The sequence below is a fragment of the Gracilinanus agilis genome, chromosome 3, assembly GCF_016433145.1.
Source record: "Gracilinanus agilis isolate LMUSP501 chromosome 3, AgileGrace, whole genome shotgun sequence".
NCBI classification, from domain to species: domain Eukaryota; kingdom Metazoa; phylum Chordata; class Mammalia; order Didelphimorphia; family Didelphidae; genus Gracilinanus; species Gracilinanus agilis.
Window position 1 is genome coordinate 87230082 of NC_058132.1, and position 22805 is coordinate 87252886.

At 37.6% G+C, this 22805-nt stretch overlaps 1 protein-coding gene across 1 annotated transcript; it reads right to left on the bottom strand.

The window, feature by feature from the left end:
* Positions 1-1965: 1965 nt before the first annotated feature.
* Positions 1966-18454, bottom strand: LOC123241101 (olfactory receptor 52N4-like). Its single transcript, XM_044668803.1, has 2 exons — positions 17493-18454; positions 1966-2479 (listed from the first exon to the last, which is right to left on the bottom strand). Exons 1-2 carry the CDS (start codon positions 18452-18454, stop codon positions 1966-1968), a joined length of 1476 nt encoding a protein of 491 aa, XP_044524738.1.
* Between the last annotated feature and the right edge of the window lie 4351 nt (positions 18455-22805).

Sequence of the window (22805 nt, forward strand, 5' to 3'; positions counted from 1 at the left end):
CATTCTAATGATTTGTGGGAGGAGAGATCCGAAGGAAAGCCATGATTGTGGGTCTCTCATGACCATGCTGTGAGATATCTAGAAAGGCCTTCATTTACCTGTCACTTAAAAAGTACTTGAAGAAGTTAGGAATATAATAAATGAAAGTTAATGCAGGTGTAGTCAGAGGGAGTGAAGCCCATGTAGTGAGTGAGTTGAGAGAGACTACTGGGTGCCCTTTCCCTTTGAGATGACAGTAATTCAGGGATCTGTATATGGGGTGGTTCTAATCCTGTACCCAGACAAATACAGAAGAAAGGTTGTGGGAGTTAAGATTTCAGACCACATTAATATAATCAGGTTTCTTATTGTTGAGGGTTGTAAAGCCAATGTTGTTATTTTTGTTTTCACCAGAGTGGAATCCAGTTAATGCATGTGAATAAGAAATCCTTTAACACAAAGTGGGGAAAGAGATTGAAGAAGCCATTTGTTCAATTATGGATTACAAATGGGCATATTCATACCCTGAGAAAACAAAACCTAGACTGAGGCACTAAAATGTCATAGATATTGCAATGCCCTTTTCAAATGTCATTACTTCATCATACACCAAAAGCCAAATGATCTTTCTAATTTCATGTTACTGTCCAAGACGCCATTTTTCCAGTCATCTAAGTTGGTGTCATTCTCAACCTCCAACACTCCTTCACCTTATCTACATTGTCTGTCACCAAATCTGTTCTTTGCAATAGCTCTCAATAGTTTCCCCTTTTCTGTGTTCACACAGACCCCACCCTCAGCTTCAGGACCTTACCTGCTCTTGACTGTACTATCACAAAAGCCTCCTAATTGACTTCCCTGCCTCAAGTGTTTTCCTTCTACAATCCAATGTTCTATGCGTGTGACAAAGGCCATAGGCAAAGTGTGTGCATTTAAGACCCAAGACCTCAGGCTAGGTGACCATATCACTCTCCTCACAATGTTCTATGTTCTATGGGCTTCAAGATCTAATCATTGATCCCAACCTTTCCAATTTTTATTTTGAATGAGATTTATAATGTACATAATGATTAGTACAGAAGAACATTTGTAAATAAGTAAATGTACAGATATTGAGGATTCGCCTCCTTTTTTATCCTCACTACCAAATAGGGATGTGGACTAAAATAAAAAGATTTGGAGATCACTTGCTAAGACCTTATGAAAAATACCTTTTAGTATTTTATTAGCCTGATCGTGTTCCAGCAAACGTGGAATTTTGTTGATCATTGGTGGCACTGCAAAGCAAATCCTCCTGTGGCATATATATCCTTTTACGCAGAGTCTTTATTCAACATCAGGGAAGCTAGATGGTACAGTGGATAGAATGTTAGGCCTCAAATCTGGAAGACTCATCTTTCTGACTTCAAATCTAGCTTTAGACACTTGCTATGTGACCAAGTCACTTACCTCAGTTTCCCTCAGTTTCCTCATTTGTAAAATAAACTGGAGAAAGAAATGGGAAGTCATTTCAGTATCTCTGTCAAGAAAATCCCCAATAGGAACAGGAAGAGTTATACATGGCTGAAAATAACTGAACAAGAAGTTATTCAACATTCCAGAGTCAATGTTTAAAAGGATGGAAAGTACATGAATTCATAAATGAAAACATGAGATATTTATTATATACAAAGACGTCCTACCTACAATGTTCATTATAGTCCAAGCACATCATTTTGCATACCTCCATGCATACTTAGGATCTATGATTCCATTCTTCATGCCATCAGGACCCCATGTTGGAATTCCCATGGTGTATTCTGACATGATAGTAAAAATGAATCTTAGGTGCTATGGCATTCTCTGAAGCTATGGCAAACACTTGTAGGACCTGAAAACTTTTGCTCATATGGTAAAAAAAATTTCCATCTTGGCTTCTACTTATCTGGAGGAGATGGAGATTGTATACATTGGAAATGTGACTCCATAAGCCTGTTTGCTCTGAGCTCATTTTTTCTTTATACCTGTCAGAAGGACCTTCTGGAAGCCCAATCTGAGGTCTTGGGTCCTAAATGCATACACTAAAGGATTGAGGGCTGGGGGGATGATGTTGTGCAACACATTGAAAAGCACAGGGATCAGGGGAAACTTTCTTTCTGCCAGGTGGGTGACACAAAGAACAACAATAACTGTATAGAAGAAGAGGATGAGGATGAGGTGGGAACTACAGGTGCTTAGGGCTTTGGATGCAGCTTCTGCAGAATTCAGTTTTAGCACAGAATGGAGGATGAAGGCATAGGAAAGGATGATCAGGCTTAAATCACTTCCCATTCCCAGCAAGGCCATGATCATCTGACAAATGCTATTGGCTCTCCTGTCATCACAAGACAAGCTGGTGACCCCCAAATTGGAGCACAGGCAGTGTTCAATCTCATTGGAAGAGCAGTAATCTCGCTGAGCAGCTNTTGAAGGGGGTGAGGGAAGGTTGGGAGGTAGCAGCTCAGGAGTTGGGCGAGTTGGCCTGAGGAGGAATCATTTACCAATCCTCAAGGAAGAGCAGTCAGCCCCAGGATAGACTGAATCAGAATCAGTGTTGCTGGTGATATAAACCAGAAACCTCAGGGGCATGTATCATTATAGAGCCCCTGGTGAATCCCTTTAGGAAGCAGAAGTCCCTTGTGTGATGAAAGTTCTCAGAGTTTATTGTAAATAGCATCTTCCCTCTATTTTTTAAAGTTGTGTCTCTAAAAAGTCTTCTCTCCTCCTTCCAAATTATAATAATAGCTAGCATTGATATATAAACTTGAGGTTTCAAAAGCATTATATATATGCTATTTCCTTAAATCCTCACAACAACTATGGGGGTAGGTATAATTACTGACCCCCTTTTAGATATGAGGAAACTGAAGCTGACAGAGATTCAGTCACTTGTCCAAGGTCACACAGCTAATAAGTGAAGTTCATTGAGTTCAGATCTTCATGATTCTAAGGTCAGAGTTTTTATTCACTGTGCCACATAGGTACATCTGGTTGTAGTCTACTGATCTCAGCTCTCCAGGAGAGTGGTGCTTTCTGATTAAATTATGGCTATTAATTTTTATTTTTTGCCAAACTCCAAAAATGAATTTAATGTAAGGATTCAATTAGATGAAAAGGATACTATAGCACAATTATACAGAAAGAGCAGAAATGGGTTTAAGAGAGACCAAAGTGTTGGAAGAAAAAAATAGCAAGCAAAAGAAACTTCAAACTTTCAAATTGAGAAGATTGAGCAAAGATAAGAACCAGTGACCTGGGTCTGTGTGCCTGAAGCAGGGGAGGGGAAAATGATTAGCATCAAAAAGTCCCAACTATAGATTATTATATTGATTTCATTGCCTTCACTTTACTAAGTTCTTTTTTTTTTGGTGAACAGGAAAATTGGAGAGAGAGAATTAGTTGGGGGATATAATAGGTAATGGGTGTGGTTGAGACTGGCTAAAAATTTGGTTTTTAAAGTGGAATAAAATGAACTGTATATTCAATAGATAAAAAAATTACTTATTTATTCATAGCATGGAACAAGGATACAGCACATGGGTGGGGGAAATGTGCCCTCCTTTTGTATCCATATAGTTACACTTTTGGTCAGCAGTGTGGTGACTTTAGGGACTTTGGACATCTACCAAGTCTTGTTCTCTTAGATACTAGGAAGCAAAGTAACGGGAAATCAATAGCTCCGTGGGCATAACAGATCTAGGGACTGCTTTTATTCCTTTTAGGGCAACTATACATGATAAAGGAACCCATATTCCTAAATAGGATAATTATTAGAGTAAGGATGAGCTCAAGTTAATGAAAACTGAAGGGAAAACTGGAAAGTTGTCTCGCAGAAACTAGGTTTAAATCAACATCTGGTTGCAATAAACTCCAAATGGATGCCTCACCTAAACATAAGAAGTTACATTAAAAATATTTATATATAATAAATATAAATAATGAAAATTATAAGAGAATGGAAAGAGTTACATTGCACATCTTTGAAGGGGAAAATTATTAAATAAGGAGGGAGCAGTGTGATCATAGGAGATGTAAAATTTTTTTCATATAAAACAAAAAAGTTTTGCAGGAATGAAATTGAGGCATATTAAATGAAAGTGAAATTAACTAAGTAAAAACAACTTTACAAGATATAAAAGGAATTGGCAAAGATATTTTTAAATAATAGCTATTTCCCAATGGATAAATGGCCAAATTATATGAACATGTAGTTCTCAAAAGACAAAAAGCAAACTATTGGCAACTATTTGAAAATCTATCCAAATCTGTAATAACAAAAAATAAAAGGACTTCAAAGCCTTACCCAACACCCATAACATTTGCAAAGAAAATAATAGACAAAAATGATAAATGTTGGAAAAACCCTGGCAAGATAGGCACATCAAAGGACTGCTTTTTGATAGTACAAATTTGTCTCACTTAAAAAAAAATCAACTATTTTGTTAATTAATTCAGTCCCTCTCCTCCCCCTCCCCATACCATAGAAGATGTTATCTAGCAAAATATATGGCTTATGCTTTTTGTCTTTCTACTTCTCAATTTATTCTCTGGTGGGTAAACATTTACAAAGTGTCCTTTAAATATTAACTCTTTAGCTCCATATGATGTTTTTATGATTCTACTTGTTTTATTCTTCATTTTCTCATGTAGTACTTTCTAGGTTATAAAAAAATTCATCTGCTCATCATTTTTTATGGCGCAATATTATTCTATCACAATCATATATTCCAGTTTGTTTAGCCATTCTCTAACTGATATATATCCCTTTAATTTCTAGTTTTTTTCCACCACTAAAAGAGATGCTATAAATATTTTGGAACACATAGGTTCTTTTCCTTTGTTTTCCTGTTATCCTTGAGAAATAGACCTAGTAATGGTATTGCTAGGTTTAAGGATGTACATAACTTTATAGCTCTCTGGTATTATTCTAAAATGTTCTTTAGAATGGTTGGATTAGTTCATAGTTTCACCAGCAGTCTATTAGTCTCCCAACTTTTCCACATCTGGGAGTGAAGCCAAAATGGCAGCTTAGAAGCCTCAAAAGTTGAAACTACTCTGACAATCCTTCTAAACTAATCTTTAAAAAGAGCCTCAAAATGAAAGGAGTTGAAAACCAATAGCAGAATGGAGTGAGGGGGCTCTTATGCTAAATACAATTCCAAAGGTAGGCATTGAGAATCAATTTTCTTTTTTTTAAATAATTTTTATTTTTTAGAAAAGTTATCATAGTTACATGATTCATGTTCTTACTTTCCCCTTCACCCCCCCCCAAACCTCCTCCTCCCTCCCCATAGCTGATGCACATTTCCCCTGGTTTTAACATGTGTCATCAATCAAGACTTATTTCCAAATTGTTGATAGTTGCATTGGTGTGGTAGTTTCGGGTCTACATCCCCAATCATGTCCGCCTCAACCCATGTGCTCAAGCAGTTTCTTTTCTTCTGTGTTTCCTTTCCTGTAGTTCTTCCTCTGAATGTGGGTAGTGTTCTTTTCCATAAGTCCCTCAGAATTGTTATGGATCATTGCATTGCTTCTAGTACAGAAGTCCATTACATTCTATTTTACCACAGTGTATTGATCTCTGTGTACAATGTTCTTTTGGCTCAGCTCCCTTCACTCTGCATCAATTCCTAGAGGTCTTTCCAGTTCTCATGGAATTCCTCCAGTTTATTATTCCTTTTAGTGCAATAATATTCCATCACCAGCATATACCATCGCAGCTATAAATATTTTCATACAAGTCTGTTTATCTATGATCTCTTTGGGATACAGACCCAAAAATGGTATGGCTGGATCAAAGGGCAGGCAATCTTTTATAGCCCTTTGAGTGTAGTTCAGAATGGTTGGATCAGTTCACAACTCCACCAGCAATGCATTAATGTCCCAATTTTGCCACATCCCCTCCAACATTCATTATTCTCCCCTACTATCATTTAGCCATTCTGCTAGGTGTGAGGTGATACCTCAGCATTGTTTTAATTTGCATTTCTCTAAGTATTAGATATTTAGAGCACTTTCTCATGTGCTTATTGATAGTTTTGATTTCTTTATCTGAAAATTGCCTATTCTTGTCCCTTGCCCATTTACCGACTGGGGAATGGCTTGATTTTTTATACAATTGATTTAACTCCTTGTATATATGAGTAATTAGACCCCTATCAGAGTTTTTGTTATAAAGATTTTTTCCCAATTTGTTGTTTCCCTTCTGATTTTGTTTGCATTGTTTTTGTTTGCACAAAAGCCTTTTAATTTAGTATAATCAATCATCCCATTCACATTCAGAGTTATAATTATCAGTTGTATATTCCCCAACATTTTGGTATCCTCTCTTAGTTCTACCCCTTCTTCTTAGGCTATTTCCTTTTAAACCAGTGATTTGTTTTAAACCAGTAACCCTTGTCCACTCCCTTGATTTACTATCCTTTCTACCCCCTCCCTTGTTATTCCCCTCTTTTTATTTTTAAGGTCTAATGAATTCCCTCTCCTTTCTCCTCCCCTCCCTTTTTTGACCTCCCCACTCCTCTGCTCCCCTTGGTTTATCCCTTCTGACTTTCTCAGTAGGGTTAGATAGAGTTCTATATCTCAATGGATATAGCTACTCTTCCCTCTTAGGGTTAATTCCACTGAGAGTAAGGTTTAAATATTATCTCTTAATGCTCTCTTCCTCTCCTTCTTATAATAGTATTCATGCCCTCCCCTTCCCATGCCCTTATTGTGTGTAAGAGAAAATCCTATTTTTCTTATTCATTCAAATTTCTCTTGGTGTTCTCTACTATTCACCCCCCTCTTTCCCACCCACCCCCTTATCATCTTAGACCATTTAGTATTCCATCCTCTTACTTTGAATAATTCTTCTAATTACTATAATAGTGGATACTATAATAGTGAGTAGAGTTCACTACAGAGAATTACACATAACATTTCTCCATATAGGAATACAAATAATTAGATCTTATTGAAGCCCTTAAAGAGACAAATTTAAAAATAAGAGTTTTCTTTCTTTCCCCTCTCTTTCTTAATTACCTTTTCATGTTTTCGTGGTTTTTGTGGTTGGATATTGAACTTTCCATTTAGTCCTGGTCTTTTCTGTGCAAATATTTGGAAATGTTCTATCTTGCTGAATGCCCATGATTTCCCCTGGAAGTATATAGTCAGTTTTGATGGGTAGGTGATCCTTGGTTGTAGACCCAGTTCTCTTGCCTCTCTAAATATCATATTCCAAGCCTTGTGGTCTTTTAGTGTGGAGGCTGCCAGATCCTGTGTGATCCTGATTGGTGCTCCTTGATATCTGAATTGTCTCTTTCTGGCTTCTTGTAAATTTTTTCTTTTACTTGGAAGCTCTTGAATTTGGCTATTATATTTCTGGGGGTCGTCTTTTCAAGGTTTAGTGTAGAGGGCGGTCTATGGATCCTTTCAATGTCTATATTGCCCTCTTGTAGAACTTCAGGGCAGTTTTGCTAAATAATTTCCTTTAGTATGGAGTCCACATTTCTATTAATTTCTACTTTTTCAGGAAGACCAATGATTCTCAAATTATCTCTTCTATACCTGATTTCTTGATCTGTCAATTTCTCAGTGAGATATTTCATGTTTCCTTTTATTTTATCAGTCTTTTCACTTTGCTTTATTTGTTCTTGTTGTCTTGAGATATCATTGGCTTCTACTTGCCCAATTCTTGTCTTTAGAGACTGGTTTTCTGCTATATTCTTTTGATCTTCCTTTCTGATTTGGTCTATTCTGTTTTCTAGCTGTTTGATTTTGGTCTCCCATTTGCTTATCAATTCTTTTGATTTGGGGGCATCTTTTTCTAATTGCCCAATTCTAGCCTTTAGAGACTGGTTTTCTGCTATAATATTTTGGTTTTCCTTTTGAATCTGGTCTGTTTGCTTCTTCAAGGCTTCCAGCTGGTCATTTCTGGTCTTCAATTTGCTTATTAATTCATTTGATTTCTGAGTCTCACTTTCTAATTGCGAAATTCTGCCTTTTAAACTGTTATTTTCTTGCCAGTTCTCTACCATCTTTCTCATAATCTCAGATTTGAACTCTTCAATAGCTCATGACCAGTTTTCATTTTTTGGGAAGGCTTGCATATGATTACTTGTTTGTTCTCCTCTGCTGTTTTCTCTGTTGTCTGGATTTTTTCTGTGTAAAATTTGTTGAGTGTTAAAGATTTCTTCTTGATCTTTCTCTTCTGGGGTTCTTGTCTCTGGCATGCCATTGTGAGCTGCATGCCCTCTCAGCTTTATTCTCATGCCCAGGGTCTGTCTGTGCTTTTTAGGCTCCTGAGGTCTCAGGTCTAGTTGTTCTCAGGGTCAAGCCTCCTGGTGGTCCCCTTGTTTGTTCCTCTGCCTGAAGCTCCTTTAACAGTCTCAGGGCACTACTTCCACAGTCATACACCCCTCTGCACTGGGTCCCCACCCACGGTCCGTGCCTGCGCTCAGAATCTGAGTCTGCAGCTGCAAATTCACCTGCACTCAGGGTCTGTGTTCAAAGTCCACGTGTTCTTTAGCCTCTTGGAGTCTTAAGTCTTGCTGCTCTCAGGAACAGGCCCTGGTGACCCCAGGTAGCTGCCAAGGACTTAATGGGTGCCCCAAATTTGCTTTAACTCTTGTGTGCTGGCTTTGGCTCTGTAGGTGGTGGGGGGGGAAGGGGGTTGCTCAGCTCGCATTTTAGTAGAGCTATTTCACCTCCTTATAGAATGGAAATGCCCCAATCCCATGTACCTTCAATGCTGAGCCCTGTTGTGGGGTCCCTTTGTTCATCTGGATTTGTTTTTATGTCCCCTTGAGAAGTCCTATATGTTTTGGTTAGGAGAGGTCAAGCAGCTGCTTTTTACTCTGCTGCCATCTTAACCCAGAAGCCATGTTTATCAAGAATCAATTTTCTTAAGATAAGGGGAAACCAGAAGCAAAACCACACACAGAGGAGTACTGGCTGACCACCCCTCCACCTACTGCCTAGGTCCTGAGAATGGGCATTGCTCAGCTTTGGGATCCTGGGACTCTGGATACAGAAAAAATAGATCACCCCACATTCCTTACCCCCTACTTGAATTTCCGGGCCCTGGTACTATCCCACAGTAAGGACTGGAAGTCCATAGTGCTTCGCTCTTTCAAACCTGTACATGGGTGAAGACCTAGCTCTAGGGCAAAGTAGCTCATTGTGCAGAGCCCTGAAAGCCAACAGCAGAGGAGACAGAAGAATCAGCTTTCATAATTCCAAGTCTATAGACAAAAAAGGCTGGGAAAATGAGCAAACGGCAAAAGAAACACTTAATCTTAGAAATTTTCTATGGAAACAAAGAAGGAAACTCAGAGTCAATAGAGGATGGTGAGATCCAAGAAATCACATGCAAAACTTCAAAGAAAAATGGAAATTTGTTTGAAGAACTGAAAGAACTAAAAAAGGAATTAAAAAAATCAAAAGAGACAAGTTGAAGAAAAATGGAAGAAAGAAAGGAAACTGATGCAAAAAGAAAATAACAGCTTTAAAAGCAAAATTGGTCGAATGGAAAATGTGGTACAAAAATCTGATGAAGAAAAGAATTAAAACAAACAAACAAACACCTTCAGCACACTGATTCAGAATCACCTGTTTCATAACTTAGAAACTGACAATCTAAAGGGAATTTCTGCCACTGGTAGAGCTGCCTGCACTTTTAGCAGTATCTGAATTCCTATTGCTTCCTTAAACATCCCTTCTTTTTTTCTAGGGAAGCTTTTGTCTGAGGAGGTAAACATAATTCCATAGGCCAAGGTTTGGCATGTTGAGAAGGAAAAAGTAGGGAAAACTGGCCATGTAGGGTCTTGAAACTGCTCAAAAATTATAAGAAACCTTGTATGGGATCATGGGATTACAAATATATTGGTAGGAGATATCTGAGGGGCCATGTAATGTAACCCTCTAATTTTAAAGATAAAGAAACTGAAGCCCAAGGAGGAACTGTCAGATGGGATTTTTACCTAAGTCTTCTGAATACAGTCAAGAATTCTTTTCCTTATATCATGCTACCTCTCATCTTTCCTATTTCTTTTAATATTTAGTGTTTCTCTTCCCTATAAATTATCTTATGCATACCTCTTATATATTCTTTTTTAAAATTTTATTTAGTTTTTAAACCCTTACCTTCCATCTTAGAATCAATACTGTGTATTAGTTCCAAGGCAGAAGAGCAGTAAGGGCTAGGCAATGGGGCTAAGTACCTTGCCCAGAGTCACACACATAGGAAGTATCTGAGGTCAGATTTGAACCTAGGACCTCCCATCTCTAGATCTGCCTCTCAATCCACTGAGCCACTCAGCTGTTCATATATATTTATATATCCCGCATTCTATTATCTGTGTTTATATTACATGTGTCTATGTATGTGTTATATCTTCACAGCAGAATGCAAATTCTTTATGGGAAATGACTAATTTTTGCTTTTATATTATCATTGCCTTTTATATTTCTTAGTACAGGTTTCTCTTCACAATGGATACTAAATAAATGCACATTGGATGAATGAATACATAGGTAAGTGCATGCTGAATAGATATGTTGGTGATGATAGGATGTTAAATATTTATATATTATATTACTAAATTATAAATGTTTTAAGATGGTTACATTTACATTTGTATATGTGTGTGTATATATACATATACACACACACATACATTTATATCTATCTGTCTATTCTTGTTGAACATATAATCTAGTTTTCAGGGATTTTATCACAATTTGCTTAATCTAGTAGATGACTTGGTAATAGAAAGCAAGGTACAAGATTGCTCCTCATTGTGATTCAACCTCTCTCTATCTCCTCCTTTATCTCCAAAAACATATTTTAATCATTTTTCTTTTCAGTATGTGTAATTTGAATCTGTTACCCTAAAAACTACAATCCCCAGCACAACTACAATTCCAAGCACCCTACTCACTTCCTGTCATTATGTTCTGACATAGACAGGATATAAATTGGGTGGAATTTCATCTCTCAGTCTCTTTCCTTTCTGTCGTGGCTTTTGTAGAGTGGGCTTTTTGAGCAGGAAAAAAACTCAATCACGTGGTTCTATTCTGTCAGATAATAAACCTCATAAAAATAATACTTGAAGTATTGGACATTAATTTAAAATCCTACATTTATGGCAACTGAAAGTGGAATTCAGAACCCTTAATTCTCTCTGAGTAGATTAGTTTGAAAAGAAACCAAGTTTCTCCTGCCCCACCCCTTTCCAGAAACTCTCTTTGGAGCTTTCCCAGAGGTTGCTGCTGCCTACTGCTGCAGATCCTGCCTTCCTCCCTAACTGCTTGGGTGGTCCTTTTGGAGCCACCTGCTGCCTATGATCCTGCTCCTCCAGCTGCTGCTGCTATTGCTGCTATTGTTGTTACTGCTGCTGATTGATGCTGACAAGTTGGGAGTCTGTGGAACTGTTCTTCAAACAAGTTGGGAAGTATCAATTCCTTTTTCCCTTACATTGCTAACACCTGAGAACTTGCTAGCTAATTGACTTGGAAGCCTAGGTGTGTTTTCCTTAGGCAATAAAGGGTTATTAAAGGGTTTTTACCTGAGGAGAGCTTCTACCCTCTTAACCCCCTGTCCACGTGGCAGGGGAAGCAAGCTACTCCCTGGTATTTTTACCCCTAGGGGGAGAAGAAGGAAGATTACTCTTCCAAACAGGAAGTAGAATGGCAAGGATGGCCCACACTATGAAAGAGCAGTGCATTATCTATCTCAAACAGCTAACAGTTTTAGGATGTCTCTTCTTCCTACCATTCCTGGGTGCACTATTTCTTGTGATTAGTATGAATAATCCTGATATTCAGAGGAGAGAGTCATCTTGCTTCACCCCTTTGTCATTCTGGTCTGCCCAGTCTCTACAATATGGGATTCCTCCACACTATGTTCAGTGAGGAATTCTCCCTCATTATGAGAGATCCCAGAGGTGTGACCAAAAGGAACCTAGATGGATGATGATACTGGGGAGGGGAAGGAACCTTGAAGAGCCTGGAGGTGGATTTCAGCCTTCTCAGACTCCATTGTTTTATGAAAAACTCTTTCTATTGGAATTGGAAAAAAAGAACTCTTGAATTCATTGCCTGTATTCTGTCACATATATTGTATTTTCTGATTGCTTGTTTTAAGATTTTATATTGTTTAAGTTCTGTTACACTATGTTTTTTTTGTTACACTATGTTTTTAAGCTACTATGTTTTGGCTATTAGTTCTGTTGCTAATTAGTTCCTTATTTGTACCTTTTCCCTATGACTGGACTGGAGAAGACACCATTGTAAAAGTACCTTTGAGATGTTTGTAACAAGAGGTAAGGGTCAATTTAGTAGCTGAAGTGAAGTGCTATAGTATCATTCCTTACCTCCATATTAAAATGGATGAGACATACTGAAAGACATGCCTTTTAGAGCTGGTACAGTCTCATGCCAAAGGAGGGAGAAAACCCAAGGTATTGATTATCTTGTGATAAGTTACAGTCTTTTTTAAAAAACCCTTACCTTCTGTTTTAGAGTCAATACTGTGAATTGGATCTAAGGTAGAAGAGTGGTAAGGGTAGGCAATGGGGGTCAAGTGACTTGCCCAGGGTCACACAGCTAGGAAGTGTCTGAGGCCAGATTTGAACTAGGACCTCCCATCTCTAGGCCTGGCTCTCAATCCAATTGAGCTACCCAGCTGCCCCCTGATGAGTTATAGTCTTATAAAGTTTTCCTAAGGGGCATGGTACCCCTAAATGGCCCCCAAGAGGGAGCATTTCAGCCAAGATTAAAATCCATGAGCTTCAGTGGCTAGCTGAGTGGATCTGAGTCTTGGTCAACCCCCTCCTGGGGGGGGATTGTAAAGTTGTCATAGGGATTGCAATACCATCCTCAGAGGGTATTGCATAATTGACATAGGGACTATATAATTGTCATAAAAACAAAAAATATATTTTAAGAAAGAAACACTTCAGGAAAAGAAACTCAATAACTCTTTGAATCTAGAGGATGAATTGTTTGAAGAAGTCATCATGAAGATACCTGAAGGAACCTCCATGGCATCAGAAGACCCAGAATGAACCATGGAGTATAATTCATTGAACTGTGGGGGATTGTAACACATTTATTTTGTATGTATACTCTTAAGATAAAGGGGACTGACCCCTAATTGGATTTTTGTCAATGGGCCTAGCAATCATTAGTTTTGTTCTCTTTCTCTTGTCTTTCCATTTTATCCCCAAATTATTGTAATTTATAAGCTGGTTATGTTTACATGATCCATTGGGGAGACTAGTCTCCCAAAGGATCCCGGGGGGATTGCGTAATTTGAATTTGTTATCCTAAAAACTACAATCCCCAGCAAAACTATGATTCCCAGCACCATACTCATTTCCTGTCATTATGTGTTGATGTAGACAGGATATAAATTGGGTGGAGTTCCATCTCTCAGTCTCTTTCCTTCCTGTCATGGCTTAGGTGGAGTAAGCTTTTTGAGTACGTAGAAAAACTTAATCATGTGGTTCTATTTTGTCAGATAACAAACTTTATAAAAATGATACTTGAAGTATTGGACATCAATTTAAATCTTATTAATATTTTAGCACGATTTAGGATAAACCTTTTATCCAATAAATCTGTTATAAGATAATGGAGGCATAAGGTTCTTCTCTGATGGTGTGAGGAGTAGAAGCTGAGTGAATGTGGAAATCCCCAAGTGTAGTACTAAGTTGTGGTGGTGAACACTAAGGACCCCACAGGAATATTCGTGATGTTAACTAATATACTCAGCTTCAATATAACAGTGTCCCAGGATAAGTGGTCAAGTGAAGAGGCTGTGGTTTATATCACACAACTCTTATGACTGCTTATCCTGCCCCCAAAATGTGGATAAACACTGGTTGACTGTGACTTAACTTTGGTTGGAATAATCCCTCCTTCTTCAACTACCCAAGGATATGATTGTTAATCCTTAAGATAAAGAATGACATTCACCTAAGTGAATTTAAGATTTAATGGTACCAAACTGAGGGGAAGGGAACAGGGAATTGAAGGAGAGAGGGGTAAAGGAAATCCTTGGCTTAAGATGATCAGATGCTATGAGATTTGAAGGTAATCAGGGTTTCAGACTAGACAGTTGTTGTGGCTCTGCCTGCCAGATTCAACCTGGCAAAGCCAGGTTGCTTTAACCTAAATCAGGTTTGGTGGTGATTGATATTGCTTCTTCTTAATGAATAATTAGTCAGGATATACAGTCTGGAGTCACACAGGATTTGAGAGTATGGTAGTGATCAGAGCTGGTTGCTGGTATTCTAAGTTTATTTGACCTACCCAAATCTCAACCAAGACCTTCCACCAAAATCCCTTCTCAAAACTGAGAGCCCCTTTGGTCCAAAAATCCTGCTATTTATAGTCTTCCAGTAACTGACTTTTGCCCTTGCTAGTACATGGTAAGCTCAGTTGATTCAAAGTTCCAAACTATTAACTGTCAATCATTCTGCTTTCATATTGAAATGCCAAATAACATTAAAGTCCAATATAATAATTTTAGAACACAAGATGCTAGAATCCTGCATATTCTCCAGAAGACTGGGTCCACGTTCTCTCATTACTCCATATTTTCCATGAATATTGCCATTTCTCAAATAATTTGTTCTTGTTTTGCATATGCATAATTCCCTTCAATTTTATCATAGTTCAAGGATTATTGAAATTAACTAAAGCCTGTTTGTTAATTTCAGTTTAGTCTATTTCCCTCAGCTTGTGTTTGAGTCTAAGTCCCAGTGATGGATGCCCCAGCTACCCTCTGAGCCCAGAGTATGTTGTCTCTTTCCCTTTTCTCCCTTCTTGATAACTAACAGACAAATTACACTAAATAGAACTATTGAAACACAAAGGGTTTAATTGTTTGAAGAATGTTTGTTAGGAAGGTGGGTTAAAGGAAAGCCCTATCAGTTATCTCAGGAACCTCAGGCGGGGGAAGGGAAGTAAAGATGGAATCTGAGTAAGGACCTGCCTTACTCAGTTTTACAAAATGCTATCTAAAGGGAATAAATGATGATTTGATTAAATTATAAATAATTCTGTCAGTTAGATAACTCTTCACAGATTTAACTCCTCTCTAATTACTCTCCTTATAAACTCCACAGCCACTAAGGTAAGGGAGGGAAGGCAGGGTGGTATTAGGAAAGGAAGATATAAAGGGACTATCTAAAATAATAATTTCTTAAGTAAATATATCAATGCTAGGCTAAATTTTAATATTGAAGCTAGATAATCTAAGAGCTCTCTCATTGACTTCCTCCCTCCACGGAAGATCCAGTCAACTGCCTCTCTCCTCAAGATTCTAAAACCTCTAACAGCTTTTGGAACTCAGCCAAAGCTAGAAAAAACTATCCCCCAATTCTGTATACTACATTATGGATGGCCACTATAAGACTAATATGTGGCCATAATAAGGTGGAGAGTTTTTGCTATTGCCTCTCCAAGGGTGCTCAGGAATTTAAAGTTGAGATATTCTTGACACTACCACTCAAAGTCATTCCTTGGATCAGGAGATTGCTACTGTCTCTGCCTTGCTTTTTTTTCCCTTCTGGAGATCAGGCATGGTAGTCTCTAGGAGGCTTTACTCCTTACATCCAAGAAACTGAAGCATAGTCTCAAGTTTCTGATCTTGTCTCTATCCTGTGTTAATTTCTTTATGGATCTCTCTGGTCTTCACTGGATCTTCTTTCCCATTAGAACAAGACTAAAACATGGAAACACATTTAGTGTTCATAAGATTGAACTAAAATGTGAAAAGTAAATAATATTCAACCAAATTCTGAAGGAAGAAGTAGGGCACAGGTAAAACCAAAGCTTTTACTGGATCAAAGTTCTTTCCTTTATGGCATGCAGCACACACAGGTACATAAAAAGATTTTTGTAAAAGTCAACTTTGACAAATATGTAAGAATCTAAATAGTTTAAAATCAAGACAGCTAGGGATAAAATAAAATGAGTTTGCTGGGAATTGCAGAATAATAGAAACTTGTCTCAGTGGATAAATTGAAGTATAGAATTTAGCAATTTTCACATGAATTTATTCAGTGTAGATGGGTGATTTGGGATCTTTGAACCTATATACTTTTTTCCTTCACTATTTTGGGCTCCTTTAGTAACTTATTTTGATACATACCTTAACTATCCATATGACATTTTCCAGGGATACTTAGGCACAGGAGATGGATATAGAATTCTGAATCAATTCTCAGTATAGGATAAGAAGCAGCAAGTGTCTTATAAGTGGAGGTCCCCTTAGACCTTCCTTTTCAGTCAGTCAGTAAGCATTTATTAAGCACTACTCTATACTCAAGCACTGTACTAAGCACTGGGGAGGAAGATGAAGATAAAAGACAGTCTTTGCTCTTGAGGATCTCACAATCTAGTAAGGAAGACAGTATGCAAAAAAAAACTTTGTATCAACAAACTCTATACAATGAAATGGAAAATAATCAGCAGAAGAAAGGCAGAAGAAAGAGTTCTTATGGAAGGTGGGATTTTAACTGGGATTTGAAGGAAGTCAAGAAAGGCAACAGGCCAAGATTGCAGGGAGAATATTCTAGGCATGATGCAGCTAGAGAAAATGTTCAAAGTAGAGAGATGGAGTGTCTTGTTCAAGTAGCTTCAAGGAAATCAGTGCTACTGGATCTAAGAGTATGTGTAGGGGCATAAATTATTAAGAAGACTGGAAAGGTGAGGAGTATCTTGGAAGGAAAGGAGACTAGGTTATGAAGGGCTTTGAACACCAAAAAAAGTATATCATATTTAATCTTGGATGTGGTAGAGAACTACTGGAGTTTATTAGTAGTGGATTGACATGGTCGAAAATGCACATTAGGAAAATCACTTTGCCAGCTGAATGAACTAGTTTTGGGAAAAAGTTGTGGTAGGCAGAATGAGCAATAGGCTATTGCAATAGTCCAGGCATGAGGAGATGAGGTCTTATGCTAGGGTGATGGTAGTATCAAGAGAGAAAAAAATGACATTTTGTGAGATATTTCAGAGGTGAAATCAACAGAACCAGCTAACATTCCATGTAAGGTATGAGTAATAGTAAAGAATCAAGAATGACCCTTAGGTTGCAAATCAGGAAGACAGAGGAGATATTGCCCTCAATAGGAATAGGGAAATCAGGAAAGGGGAGAGTTTTGGAATAAGTAAGTTTTAGAAATGTTCAGTTTAAAATACCTACTGAAAAACAGTTCAAGAAAACTATTAGGAGCTGGATATTTGAGAATGGAGATCAGCAGAGAGCTTAGGACTGTATAAATAGAATATAATGTAGACCATTGGAATGGACCAGTGATTAGACCATTGGAAGGTTCAGGATTGACACCAGTGACAATAACATATTGTAAATGCTCCTTCACTGGACACATGGCACTATCCATGCCAAGAATGGAGATGACAGATTGTGGGTAAAGTTGGGTCATCCCTTTCACTTGGCAGAGGTATTTTATTCTGTATTTGTTTAGTGGATTTCCTACGAAATGTCATGAGATTTATCCTTGGAACCTGAAAAGAATCTTAGAACACACTCTTGGATTTGCTTAGTTTTCACACCATAAACAATAGGGTTCATAGTTGGGGGTAGAACCAGGTAGAGGTTGGATACAATGATATGGATTGAAGGGGGAATAGTATGGCCCCCAAATCGATGGGTAAAAAAGGAGAAGAAAGCAGGAGTATATGAAAAGACAATGGCACAGATGTGAGCTGTGCATGTCCCAAATGCTTTCTGTCGAGCATCTGCTGATGACAGGCTGACAACAGCCCGGAGTATCATGGTGTAGGAAACTGTAATGCAGATGATGTCAAAACCTCCAATTAGGAGGGCAACCATGAGTCCATAAACAGCATTGATCTTGATGTTGCCACATGAAACTTTAGCTACAGACATGTGGTCACAATAAGTGTGGGAGATGGTGTTACCACGACAGTAGGGCAGCCTCTTGGTCAGGAAAAGAAAGGGGATGATGAGCATCATACTCCGAAATAAGGTAATGATCCCAGCTTTGGTAATGACAGAGTTGGTGAGAATAGTGGTATATCTCAGGGGGTAGCAGATGGCCACATATCGGTCCAAAGCCATGAGCATGAGGACCCCAGATTCCATTGCAGTAAATGTGTGGACAAAGAACATTTGTACCAGACAGGCATTGAAGTTGATTACTTTGAGATTGAACCAGAAGATACAGAATGCATTGGGGAGGGTAGTGGTACAGATAATAATATCAGTCAAAGAAAGCATGGCCAAGAAGTAGTACATAGGCCGATGCAGTGTATCCTCATAGCAAATGAGGTAGATAAGGCCACAGTTTCCTACTATGGCTACCACGTACATGGAACAGAATGGAAGAGAGATCCAACCATGCTTGTCCTCTAATCCTGGAATCCCATTTAGGATGAATGAAGTTGGAGTCAGGGTAGTTCTATTGATCTCTTGCATTCTGGTAATGTGATAATAAATCTACAACTTGCAGGGAGGCTGTCTTTCTAGGAAAGAAAAGTTAAGTAAAAATGTTATCATAGTCAAGTTCATTTTGCCTTTAATTCTATTAAAAAGTTATGAAATCTGAATGCTGTTGCAGGAGTCAGGAGAAGAAAAGAGCCATAACTAGCCAATGATAGTTTGCCCTTTGGTTGCCAAAATGTAGAGGGCAGACCATCAGTTTAGAAACAGCTGAATTTACCAACTTGTCATTCTGAAGCAATTCAATGATATGCTTTTACCCACTTTTGTAGCTCCACCCTGATAAGGTCCTCTATAGTCACTTGTACCATTCTGCCCTCCACTTCATTAATAGTTTTGGCTTCTGTAGAAAGAACCTTAAAGTATCTTGGAATTTTCTGCATCAACTTAATTGCTCTTATGCCCTGGTTGTTAATTATAGCTCTGTTTGGGATTGGGGGATGATGTGGATAACTCAGTGAATCGGAGTCCTCTGCATGTTTAGAGAAGTATGAGAAAATATTAATCCAGCAGGGCTATTTTAAAGCAAGAATGATAGAGAAGAAACAATGAATTTAATTTTATTTTGATAAACCCTTTATGTTGGTGGAACCTGTTATTAGAATAGCTATAATCTGAAGGAAAGAAGATAATTTATCTCTGTCCAAATATTGTAAGATATCCCCAGAGTAAGAGAATATCAATCAGGATCAAGGGCATTGTGAGACTCAAGTGAGATAATGAATGTAAAATACTTTGCAGACCTTAAGATTTTGTAGGAAAAAGATAATACAAGAAACCATTACAGAAAAAAAATGGACATAAGAACAAATTAATAAGGATTCTGTAACAAATGTGTCCAGTAGGCAATATATAAACTATCATTTTCTTTCCATATGCTATTGTAAATCTCCCTTGACCCACACTACAATCATAATAAAGCTCAATAAGAACTAGGAATACAAATTGGCTATAACATTCCAAGTAATCCAGAAGCTTCCAAGGAAAGAGAAATTAGGAAACAGATTTTTTTTACAAATATTCTTAAAGCTTAAAAGACAACTGTTTTCTGGTAACACTAAAAACTCTTTCCTAACCGTTGAGTGTGTTTTTATGCAGTAAAGTTAAATTGCTTTTCCATGAATTATGTTTCAGTCTCTCTTTTGTATACCATAACTCAAGCATGGAGAGGTATATTAACTTTTTACTTTGCATCTTTCCCAAAGAATAACAATATTCTGTTTTCTGTTATCACACTACTGTATTTCTTTCAATGATGCAGAATAAACCTACTTACACTTGTCCATCTTGTAAAATTTTATTTATAAATACTTCATGGGGTATCAACACAATGTACTAGGTGTCTCCTTCCAGTTTTCCTAATGTTGTATAGGTATCAATTGAGCATATGTCAATCCTTAGATTTTCTCTGGATCCTATCATGTTACTAATTCATTTTTTCCTGGTTACACATTCTTCTGATGACAACAACATCATCTCTGTTTTTATACATTTTTAAATTACAAATGAACTGTAGCCTACCTGAACGTATCATATACCTCTCCATTGATTGCTAGGTAACTTTTAATTTTAAATCCTCAGAGTTTCTAGAATTGTATGACTCCATCATGTACATCCTTTGAAGAACAGTGTGGAGAACTAGATCTATTATTTTAATAACTCCTTCCAGAGGATTATTAATCTAAAATAAACCCTATTTTTTGCTGATGAACAGTATGCTAGATAGCACAATACCCACATGGTCAGTTGCCTAACATACCATTGCAAAAACTAAGTCATCATCTTTCATTTCCAAACTTTAAATGGGAAAGTCAGTTTTCCTTTGCCCCTTTTCCATTACTTCAGCCTATGTTCTGACCTCACTGTGACTGTGCATCTGTACCTAATATCCCCTGGGAAAGAGAATGCAAAAATTTAATTCTATTTTCAGCCTGTAATGCTTACTTATCCAACTTAGTGTCTTTGATACTGTGAGTATCTGAGAAGACCTAGAGTTTGTGTTGGATTAGGTGGATCTTTTCCTCAAATACAAGGCATTTTCAGAAGTTTAACTGCAGTTGACAGTGAAAAGGAAGGAGGGAATGGAAAAACAACTTCATTATAAAAAAGTATTCTCCTAGTCTCCAGATGCAGATATGACTCAATTATTGTCTCTTGCTTCTTGACAATGTCTTTCTGCTTCTATCTCCTTGTCTATCCCTCTGTATTTGTCTTTCTTTTCCTGTCTCCGTGTCTGCATCTATCTACCTGCCTGTTCTCTTTTTGTCTTTCTCTCTGTCTCTGTTTCTGAATCCTCTATGTCAGTCTGTCTGACTCTGTCTCTATCTTTCTCTCTCTCTCCTCTCTCTCTGTCTCTCTTCTCTCCCTTTCTCCATCTATGTTTCTATCTCTCTCCTCTCTTCTCTGACTCCCTCATCTCCTTTGCCTCCCATGTTCCCATTCTCTTTTTTCTCTTTTTCTTTACCATTTTTTCCTCAAGTGAGACCCTTCAAAACAGACATTTCTGAGATCTTCAATGAATATTCCTTTTCCTATTCTCTTCCATAGGATATAGTTCTGATGTCAAACTCAATTATCCTTTTGTTCTAGGATTATTTCAAATACCTGAAACTTCTGGTAGTGTGGAGAAGATGAGTTTAGATTCAAACTGGTACAACTTCTCTGTGTTCATGGTTGAAATGAACTCAGAAAATATAAAGTTAACAATTTTCCCTCCTTCCATAGCCCTGCCTCTGGGATCTCCTAATCGTTGATTTTAAATGGTCCCTTGATTCTGTCCCACAGGGATGTTTCAGAGTAGTGGAGTTTCATGTTCTGTAATGGAAAACAGCCTCCATTAAAATTAATTAGACTAGGAAACAGTACTGATAAAAATATTATTTCTAATGATGAGATCATGGATTTCAAAAGAAAACAAACAAATCAGAATTTGATCTACTACCAAATTCCTCAGTCCACTGGATAGCTACGATGCCTTATATTATTTAACATACTTTATTCAGTATTACCTTAAAATGCTCTAGCTATACCATGAGCAACATATCCCTTATTTTTTATACATCAGCAAAACTGGAAACAGAGAAAATGTAGAAAGTTATAGTTCTGATAGAATTTTACGTTTTTAAAGATAATCCATTATAGTCACCTCATAATTTCTTCCTAAACGAATAACTTGCAATTTTAAAGTTATTCCTTTCATATAACTACAAGCCAGGGTACCAGGTGGCACAGTGGATAAATTTCCAGCCCTGAAGTCAGGAATACCTTTGTTTAAATCTGACACCAAACACCTACTAGCTATGTAACCCTGGACAAGTCAGTTAAACATGTTTGCTTCAGTCGCTCATCAGTAAAATGAACTGGAGAAGGAAAGCACTCAAGGATCTTGGCTGAGAAAACCTAAAATGGAGTCATGAAGAATTAAATGAAACTGAACAATAACAGACTGTAAGCTCTGCTACTCCATTGAAATAAGATTTTATGACTAAATACAGAATCAAAAATGGAGAGTTCTAACCTGAGAGTAACTATGGGAAGCACAGGAGTGATGATATCCATATGTACTCCTTGAGTAACTCGATAAAGCAATGGATAAAACAAGCCTCAAATCCTTTGGTGAGTTAGAGGCATGTCTGCTCCAAGCATATGAAGACTCCCCTTGAGGCAGTGGACAGAAAAGAGTAATTTGTTCCAATGGCCATGGAGGTGGCTGAAGCAGGTGCTATGGAATGCTTAGAGCTTGATCAGACAGCAATGATAACAAGGCTGTTTACTGTATCCTGGGCCATTGCTAATTGTCTTGATTTTTGTCTTGTCATTGGACTTTGGATGACTCTGAAAGAGAGAGTGAGTCTGAAAACTCTGCTTGTTTAAATTCAATTCTTCAAACAAGTCAAGATATCATCCTATGGTGTCATTGGTCTTTGAAATGAAGAACAAACAACCAGTATTTCTACTTAAAGATCTGTATAAGGCAGTGATGGGCAACCTTTTGAGCTTGGTGTGTCAAAATTAGCCAAAAAACCGAGTATAACTCGGGTGGTGTGTCACTTCGAGAAAAAAACCATAATTTCATGATATTTATAGTTTAAATAACAAAAATGTGTAATTGTGATTTTTAATAAAATTGTGTATTTAATAAACCAAAATAGGTAAATTAATTTAGGTAGAATTGTCGTCTATAGTGCACAGAGTGTCTACACTACACTACAGCAAATGTTTCATTTTCAGCATGTGGCCCCATACTACTCTGTGGCCACATGTCATTGAAAATGGCTACGCATGTCAGTGCTGACACGCATGTCATAGGTTTGCCATCAGGGTGATA